Source organism: Chrysochloris asiatica, unplaced genomic scaffold (assembly GCF_000296735.1).
Source record: "Chrysochloris asiatica unplaced genomic scaffold, ChrAsi1.0 scaffold00280, whole genome shotgun sequence".
In the NCBI taxonomy this organism is placed as follows: domain Eukaryota; kingdom Metazoa; phylum Chordata; class Mammalia; order Afrosoricida; family Chrysochloridae; genus Chrysochloris; species Chrysochloris asiatica.
The window spans coordinates 486,610-496,245 of NW_006408798.1; the positions used below are offsets into that span (position 1 = coordinate 486,610).

Here is a 9,636-nt window from a genome sequence, read left to right on the forward strand (position 1 = left end):
TTCAAAAGCTGGACAGTGAATAAGGAAGACTGTAGAAGAATTGATGCTTTTGAGCTATGGTGTTGGAGGAGAATATTGAAAGTGCCGTGGGCTGCCAAAAGAACCAATAGATCCATTTTGGAAGAAGTGCAGCCAGAGTGCTCCTTGGAGGCCAAGATGGCCAAACTTCTTCTCTCATACTTCAGACATATTGTCAGGAGGGACTAGTCACTGGAGAAGGATATCATGGTTTTTTTTAAGGTAGAAGGTTAGAGAAAAAAAGGAAAACCTCCAACACAATGGATTGGCCAAGTGGCAGCATCGATAGACTCAAGCGTGGTAAGTGTAGTGAGGTTGGCCCAGGATCGGGCAGTGTTTCGTTCTGCTGTGCATAAGATTGCTATGAGTTGGTACTGACTCGATGGCACCTAACAACAATAATATATGATGGTGGTTATGTGCCATGGACGATAAAAGAGCTAAAATTCCAAGCAAGCAAATGATGGTGAACCAATCTAGAAACCCAATAGAAAGAAGCCACTACCAAGTTCAGCTGGAGAAGTGAAGAAAATAAAGGCATAGTCAGAGCTCACCTGTCCAAAGCTAAACTGAATACAGGACTATCCAGTAAGATCTGAAACCTCAGACATTGCATGCAGTTGTGCTTATTTGCCGTGGAGTCGGCTCTGACTCATAGCAACCCTGTACAGGGTTGTAAATCTTTACGGGAGCAGAAAGCCTCATCTTTCTCCCATGGAACCACTTCTAGTTTTGAACTGCTGACCTTGCAGTTTGCAATCCAATTCATAACTACTATACTACCAGAGCTCCTTGCAGAGCCACTTCCAAAATCTTCTTCCAAAACAGGTTGTTGTTGTTAAGTGTCATCAAGTTGGTTCCAACTCATAGCAACCTTATATAGGATTTCCAAGGAGTGGCTGGTGAGGTTGAACCACTGACCTTGCAGTTCAAGCAAACTTGCAGTTCAAGCAAACTTGCAGTTCAAACAACTTTGCAATTCAATGCTTATTCTTCAGTGCCACATCAGGACAGACAGGTAGAGGGAGTTATATTCTGGTTTTTCCTTTTTCTCATCTCTTATCTTTTGTCTGTATACCAACCCAGCTGCAAAGTCAGCTAACATGGGACCTGACAAATGCAATCTGCAAGGGTCAGTATCATTCCTCTCTCTCCCCAGTAGAAAACAAAGAGGAAAGACAGAAAATAGGTCTTTGGGTAGGGAGTCGCAAGACCATCACAAGCCCAGCTGTGAAGGTAGATCATGGCAGGTATTCCATTTGGAATTTGAAAGACACTTGTTTTTCATTAAGTTGCCTGAGTGTTGGTAGGAATGGGATTTAATTATCTTTTCAGTGTTACATAATTTCTTAGAGCACATGTGAAGAAAGGTCTACTGATAAGAGTAGATAAGTAAGGAAATGTCAGGTCATGAGGGACCTTGTATGCCAGGCTAAAAACAAACAAAAGACATGCTGCTGTCAAATCAGTTCTTACTTAAGGTGATCCCATGATCCATTCTGACTCATACTGACCTCAGAATTTTCAATGGTTGTAATCTTATGGAAGTGGATCACTAGGTCTTTCTCCCATGGTGCTGCCGGGTGGTTTGAACACTTAGCATTTTGGTTAGCAATCAAGTACAAACAGTTTGTGCCACCAGGGACTATGCCATATTAAGGAAGTTTAAGTCTGTTGTATAGGTTGCTATGATATATAACCAGGTTTATGTTGTTGATGTTTATTGGTGTTGTTGTTAAGTGCCATCAAGTCAGTCACTGCAACCCTGCATAGGTTTCTGAGGAGGGATTGGTGGGTTTCAACCACTGACTTTGCAATTAAGAGTTCAGGGCTTATTCTATAGCACCACACCAGAACGTCACACCAGTTCTATATTAGGGAATTCTGGCATCACTGTAGAAGGTAGAATGGTGTGGACTCCCCACCAGTTTAATTTTGTTGTTGTTGTTCTTGAGTGCCTTCAAGTCGGTTCTGACTCAACAACTCTGTACAGGGTTTCCAAGGAGCAGCAGGTGAGTTTGCACCTTGTATTCCAGTGCTTTATCCCACAGCACCACATCAAGACTTCTGGCATCACTGAAGATGGTAAAATGGGAAAAAGGGAAGAATAGTTCAGAACCCATTTATCCAAGGATACTGTAATAAAAGCTAACTTAATAACCAGTGTGAATGCTATGGAGTTGTTCTGCTGTTGTTATTGTGTGCCAGAGAATTGGTTTCAACTCATAGTGACCCTGTATAGGGTTTCCAAGAGAGATTGGTGGGTTTGAACTGCTGCCCTTGCAGTTACTAACTAGTACAGTGTTTATCCTATAGCACCACACCAGAGTTCATGAAGTGGTCCTAGTACACTACACCAGCATTCTAATGAGGTAGACTCTAAATGATTCTAATAAGATCTTACTTAGCCTTGCCATTCAATACTTTGACATTTCTTTCTCATTATAAGTTTTTAAATGTCTTTAAAAGTGGAGAAGTAGAAGAATGAGGGATCTGGAAACACTGTTCAGTTTAAAAAAAAAACAAAAAACAGAAAACAAACGAAGACAGTGGGTGTGTACATTCACCATGGATAAAAGAAGAGGGGAAACAAATGACCAGTTGTCCTCGATTCTTTTCAATGTGTGGAGAGTGCCTGTGTTGCTGAGTAGAAATGTTCTCCTTGAGTTGTCATAATTATGGCCGTTCAGAAGACCACCCAGCCTGCTTCACCAGGCATCTATGGGTGGCTTCAAATGTCCTAGCTTTCAGTTACTAGTCAAGGGCTTAACTGTGTCCCTGGCACTCCTAAGGAGGGAGGTGGGTCATCTGTGTAACAATAGGTTCTCTAAAGTTTATTATCCATGGGAAATGTTATCTAGTTAGGACCTTCTGAATAGGTCCTCCAGAAACAAAATCAGGACAAACTGAAATTGGTTGACATGCTTTATTCATTCTTTTCAAAGATTACTACATTTGAGGATGTTAATCTATATTTGCATACAAAAGAGTTTCAGCCAGGGGATGAGAGCAGTCTCCTCCTTCCACATCCACCTCTACTCTTGCTGTCTCCTGGCGTCACACTAAATGTGACAGGGCCTCCTGAAAAGCAGAAGGACAGCAGTGAAAATAAGAGCAGTTTAGATATAGTTACCACTTTACCAACACTATTCACTCTCACTTTTAGCTATCATTTGAGTGACAGGAAAACAAAGTCTCTGAATTCTGAAGTCTCATCCAAAATCATAGAGCTGGTAATTGGTAAAGCCAAAGCTACAACACAAATCTTTCATACAAAAGTCCTGGAAATAATGCACTTTACTTGAGATTCTGGGACATGTAAAATTTCTGTAAAGATGGTTAGTTAAAGGGAAATCTATCGTTGCAAGTGATAATAGAATGAGGTGGAAGCAAGACCGGGAAGTGGGTCTTCATGGGGACTAATCCCTTCCCATTGACAAATCAACCCCCAAGCCTGTAGTTACCAGCAGTTTCTTCACGGCTTCAGAGGCTTCTGGTCCCAACTCATCCACACACTTCTTTAGTCCTTCCACAAGGTGTTCAACTGAAATCCCCAGAGTTTTCAGAAGAAGCTTTAATGGATCCATGAAAGGAAGAATGTTGTCCAGAGGTAAGGGTGGTAGGACATTGTTGACAGGAAGGGGCAATTTGTTTATTAAGAAGGCACTAGCTGCAGAACAAAAGAGAAGCCAAGTGAAGCAGACATATCTGTTCCTATGTCTTCTCCAGTTTCCACTCTGCCCACCAAGGGTTCTATTCCAGCCTCTCTGATCTTCATTTTCAAGAAAATATCTGCCTCAAGGCCTTTGAACTGTTGTTCTAACTCCCAAGTTTGTTATTTCCCCCAAAAGCTTCATGTCTTTTTTTCCTCACATTATTTGGTTTCTCCTCAAATGTTGCTTTCTCAGAGAGGCCTAGAAAGGCCACTGTATCTAAAATAACACACTACTTGTCACCCCCTATTTTTATTTTTTCTTCATAGTCCAGACTATTGCCTAAAATAGTCAATCTTTATTCATCATTTTTATTGCCTTTCTCTTCTCACTAGAATGTAGAAAACTTTATGGTTTGCTCACCACTGTATCCCAAGCCTAGAATAAACACTAGCATCTAGAAAGCGCTCAATAAATACTGACGGTTGACTGAATTGGTATGTGCTTTGCATTTGACTATTTCAAACATGAGGATTCACCTTCTGTCTTCGTAGCCTTGAGGCCAGATGAAAGAGACCATAATAAAACTCCACTCAGCAAGAATGGACTCAGCAACATCCCAGGAACCCAATTGCTGTCAACCAATTCAATTTAATGCCACATACATAAATACTGTTGCTGGTGTTACATGCCATGGACTCGGTTCCCACTCATAGGAACCTTGTATAGGGTTCCCAAGGAGCAGCTGGTGGCTTTGAACTGCTGACCTTGTGGTTAGCAATCAGTACTTATCCTACAGTGCCACACCAAGAGTCCACATAAATACAGCTCTATGCTAATTCCTATAAATACATAGAGAATAAGACTAGGATGCACCCGTCAGAGAAGTCACACAGTCTAGGAGACTTCTGCTGTGGCAATGTAGGATCAGCACTGGACTGAGAATCACAAGGTTGGCAGTTCTAACCCACCAGCTGCTCCTCAGAAACCCTATACAGGCTCAGTATGAATTGGTACTGACACAAAGGCACTTAACAGCAGTGGACAATAAAGATTGGTGTAAGCTACATACAGAGTGGCATGCGCTGTGCTAACATTATGAACAATGCCCTGTCAATGTATAAAGGAAGGAAAGATTAATTCTAGTGTGGACAGATATTGCAGAAGTTTTCCTAGAAAAATGTGATCCTGAAATTGTGTTTGGGAATGAATTAACAAAGACACTGAGATATTAAGATGGCAGTGTGCACAGAGAATGATGGTCCTTCTAACCAAAATAGTACGTGCACATTTCTGTGAGCTGAGTATGCACAAATCAATGAGGTCTGATTCTGAAAGCCTTGAGTGTCATACCCAGTTTGGATCTTTTTCCTGGTGCAATAAAGGAACTATCAATTCTTTTAAATGCAATCATTACATTTTCTTTCTTTGGTTTTAGAAAGGTAACTTCCACCATATAAGGAGAACTAGAAGTAAAGAATAGAATTTGAAGAAATATATTTATGATATATATTTTGACAAAAAACATGTGTAATGTGTAAATGTGTAAACACACATGTGTGAATATACACATAGCAGCAAAGATTCTCCCGGTTAAGGCACTACTGTGGATCACTTTCCTGTAAGATCCTTTCTTATTTCTCCTCCAAATCCTAAAATTGGCAACTATTCACCAATCTTCCTTTCTTCTACCATGTATTTCCCTTCCAAAACTTCCCTTTAGAGTGGAGAACATTTATTTCCTTTCCTGCTTTCTTCTACTGCCACCACTGCCCATATATCCCTGGATACTAAATAAGAATAGACTAAGCCAAATTGGTGAAGTTATAAATTCCTCCCAAAATTCAACATAAATCACAAGTCAAGCTGCCATTATTTGTGTGGGAAATACCCACTTTCTTATCATTATGTTGCCTATTTTATATTCTAGAAACTTTGGTCACTGTTTCTCTGTATATACTGCTATGTTGTTATCAATTTCCATCAAGCCAGTTTTGACTTATATCGACCCTGAACAAGGTTTCCAAGGAGTGGATGGTGGGTTTGAACTGACGACCTTGAGATTAGCTTTGTGTGCATCATCACATCAGGACTCCATATACTGATATTGTCCTGAGGAAAAATCCTAAGGCTTTCTCTTCTCTGAGTAAGCAGTGGTCACCATGAAGCATTTTTCTAATGTACACAAATATTGCTAACTCACAGTTATAGAGACACAAAGAATGAATCCATCTCCATTCTCCTCCAAGAAGCCACTCTCTGCATCCCTGCCCGGAACCTGAGCCTCGCTGCCCTCAATACTACCATAGAAATTTATTTTTATCTTCATAGTCCTGTCATCTGGTACTGTCGAACTTGTATAGTTTTATTTTCCCTACTGAACTTAAGGACACTATTTATGCCTGATTCATGTCTGAATCCCCCAATGCTTACCCAATGTCCAACAGTTTGTAGTCACTCAAGAAATATCCACTGAGCAGGGGAATATATGATTGTACCTGTGACTCAGGAGAAGCAACCTGGCAATATGGAGATGATAGCAAATAACTCCATGCAGTTTCAGAAATACAAAAGCAATATTAAAAAGTTAAATTTGGACTCAAGATTAAGGAACACGAATCATTTGTGGCAACCAGTGATTAAAATAAAATGAGCTTTCTTGACCTTTCATGGGATTTGGATAACTTTGATGTTGGGTTAGAATTTAGAACTGGGTGGCATCGAATTCCCTTCCAAGCTTGCTATTCTGTGATTCTAAAACTCCTTCCACCATATCCACTGTTAATGAACCTAGGTTTACTAGTTATGTTCCTATTAACAGAGAAGTAGAAGAATATCATATACTCCAGGTTACCTACCAGAGTAACTGCAAATGCCAATGGTCACCAGCAGGAAGAGAATACTCAGCTTCATGACAGAAATCTGTGATATATAGCTGGCGTTGACAATTGAACTGGAAAATCCGGCAAATTCCTATCCCAGTGATTTTCACTTGGTTTGCAGCTACTCATACACACACATATATTTATACCCCCACCAGGAATGTGAATTTCAATCACTACTACTTGACTTGCCACACCTGAGAAGAGTGTGTCATGTTTCCTCACTAAACAAATTGGAGACTTTTTCCCTTTCCTTTATGTTCCCATGAGAAACAAATCACTAAACTGATGCATTTTCAAGTATGTCTCGCACAGAGACAAAATTGGAAGGTAATGAGCCCTAAGAATCCTTCCCTTTTTCCTGGCAGAATAATGAAAATAAGTGAAGGTGTTATATTGTGATCAAAAGGAGTGAAATATTTTATGTTTTCCTCCAAGTTTTCTATTCATTTAAAGTTTGAATTGACTGTAGAACTATCCAATTATAGAAGTAATCTAGAGATGACCTCAACCCTGGCTTAACACAGAGTCTGTTTAATGGTATTTAGTGTCCATTTCCCTAGATTTTACCTGCTCCCTAACCAGATCTAGGTTACCTTTTCTAGTCTCCAACTTATTCTGAGTACCTAGGGTGTGTACTCTCACTTAAAGTAATAGGCTCAGAATGTAGAACCAAAAACATTACTTTAGAAAGTTGGGCTTCAATGTTTTGATGTTGTGCAATCTTGGGTTAAAAAAAAATTATTTCTATAGTAATGGTACATAAGGGAGCTTCAAAAAATTCAGGGGGAAATGGAATAGAAAGGTAATTGAATGTCTCAATGAACTTTTCAAAGCTCCTTTATATTTACTCATCTAAAATGTGTAAAATAGCAAAAATGCCCCTGATATCTATGAGCCTTAGAAAAAATTTTATTCAAAGAATTATCTACATGAAGAAAGAAAGAAAAAAAGTAGCACAAAATAGTGAATTTCAAACCATGGAACCATGGAACCATGTAAGTGCAATATGTAACTGAAATCTTGCACTGGCTCATGAAGAAAGTCTGAATGGCAGGCAGCCCTCCTAGAATGAGGTCCCAGCCCTGGACCGCAGCACCACTACATAGGCTTCAGGCTTGGAGTTCCTTGATTTAGCTGGTAAACTCCTAATGCAAGCTGGTGGATAACAGAGTCTTTTTAAGATGAGAACTAGAGACCACGGGCCAATATGGTTCACAGTCATAGTTCAGGGATACCTGGTCAAATATTGCTTTCCCAGATATGACCACAAAGGAACTCTGAAAGCTTTGAGGATGATATGATAAAGTACTGGGTGCCAAAATGGGCAGGACCATGGTTAAGGCCTCTACTTGCTCTCATCTCTGGATGACGTTGATTAATAATAACTACTTCCTGTTATTGCATGAAATGGTGAAGAATTGATGCGTTTGAATTATGGTGCTAGTTGTCAGGGCCGGTCCCACAGACCTTCGGAAAGAAATTCACATACTCCAAAGAGTGATGTGATATTATTGATACTATTGTGATTACGCGTCATTTCCATTTCAGGTATGGTGGTGGTGGTAGTGCGCCGTGGAGTTAGTTCCGACTCATAGCGCCCCTGGACAGGGTTTCCAAGACTGTAAATCTTGACAGGATCAGAAAGCCTCATCTTTCTCCCGTGGAACAGCTGGTGGCTTCTAATTGCTGACCCTAAGATTAGCAGCCCGATTCGTAAACACTACGCTACCAGAGCTCCTGGTGTGGCGCTGTAGGCTAATGCGCTGGACTGCAAAGTCGTTTGAACCACAAGGTCGGTGGTTCAAGGTCGGTGGTTCGAGCTCACCAGCTGCTCCTTGGAAACCCTATACAGACAGAGTCCCTATGGGTCGGAAATGACTCGACAGCATTTAACAACAACAAAGAATGGTTGGGGGGCTCTTAGCTCCTCTCAGCTAAGCCTTGTCAAGGTTCTGTAGTTGTTAGGTGCCATCGAGTCGGTACCGACTCATAGAGACCTTATGTAGAAAATCGTTATGATTTGTTTTCTTATAATTAACATTCTTTGCACGCCTAAGCAGGAAGGGTGAGTGAGGAGCAAGGAACAAACACCATAACAATCTTTCAAAGGTTAACATTGTTTCATCTCTAGGGTATGACTGTGATCAGTACAGTTCCATCTTCGGTTCTGTGCTCAAGAGAGATCAAGAGACCCAGGCCTTCTTCAGGTCTCAGAGTTCTCTCAGCCGAGTCAGATTAACTGCCACATCTCCCCCTTTCTCTCCAGATAACAAGGAATGGTATATAGAAACAAGATAAGCAGTTTTTGCAGAGTTCAATTCTTTTTGCCAAGGGGTTCCACATTGGCAAAGAGCTACCATCAAGAATAACAAAATTTTAAAAAAAGAATAACAAAATTAATAAGAATCCCCCCAACCCTGGCCCAAAATTTTAGATTTAGGCCGGAAAACCAGCCTTCTGGATTTAGCCATGCTAAGGCCTCGAAACCATATGCAGGGTGGCTATGGGTTGGAATCGACTATACAGCACTTAACAGCAACAACAAGGCTGCATTAAGTTGATCAAGGTCTTGTTTAGAAGCCTTCTTTTGGAGTTGAAATAATTGTTCTTCCATTTTTCTTGTAGAAGATCAACGTTTGCCTTGGGGGGGCGGGGGGGACGGGGAGGCAAAGGCTGAAGAAAGGTCCTGTTTATACATGTCCCATCTGTGTTGTTAAAAGGTAGGGCCGTTACACAACATTGGGCCAAGAGCCTATCACAGGTAAGCTGTTGACAGTCCATAATGCTTCTTGTCTTTCTCCTAAGAAGAGGACAGCAACTTCCAAAACATTTAACTACTGCATAGCATAATCTCTTGATCAATAACTAACTGGGATTGCATGGCAGTGGTCATATTTTACATATATGTATTTACTGGTGTTCCAAGGAATCTTACTTTATTAATTCTTTCTAGTGCATATGTGATAATTTGTCATGGGTTAAGGCTTTCCCATTTTCTGGATATGTTTTGTTGTTGTTATGTGCCATGGAGTCGGTTTCGACTCATAGTGACCACGCATAGGGTTTCCGAGGCTGCAAAT

The 9,636-nt window shown here is 40.6% G+C and overlaps 1 protein-coding gene across 1 annotated transcript; it reads right to left on the reverse strand.

Moving 5' to 3' along the window:
• Positions 1–3,075: 3,075 nt before the first annotated feature.
• SCGB3A2 (secretoglobin, family 3A, member 2) lies at positions 3,076–6,584 on the reverse strand. The gene is made up of 3 exons (XM_006874495.1): positions 6,530–6,584; positions 3,483–3,688; positions 3,076–3,099 (listed from the first exon to the last, which is right to left on the reverse strand). Exons 1-3 carry the CDS (start codon positions 6,582–6,584, stop codon positions 3,076–3,078), a joined length of 285 nt encoding a protein of 94 aa, XP_006874557.1.
• Positions 6,585–9,636: the final 3,052 nt, after the last annotated feature.

What these genes read in the sequence shown, in the direction of transcription:
- SCGB3A2 (XM_006874495.1), bottom strand. Translation starts at nt 6,584, where the DNA reads ATGAAGCTGAGTATTCTCTTCCTGCTGGTGACCATTGGCATTTGCAGT. An exon ending in TGGCATTTGCAGTTACTCTG is followed by an intron (nt 3,689 to 6,529) that starts GTAGGTAACCTG and finishes TTTGTTCTGCAG; the next exon opens with CTAGTGCCTTCTTAATAAAC. An exon ending in AAGCCGTGAAGAAACTGCTG is followed by an intron (nt 3,100 to 3,482) that starts GTAACTACAGGC and finishes TCTGCTTTTCAG; the next exon opens with GAGGCCCTGTCACATTTAGT.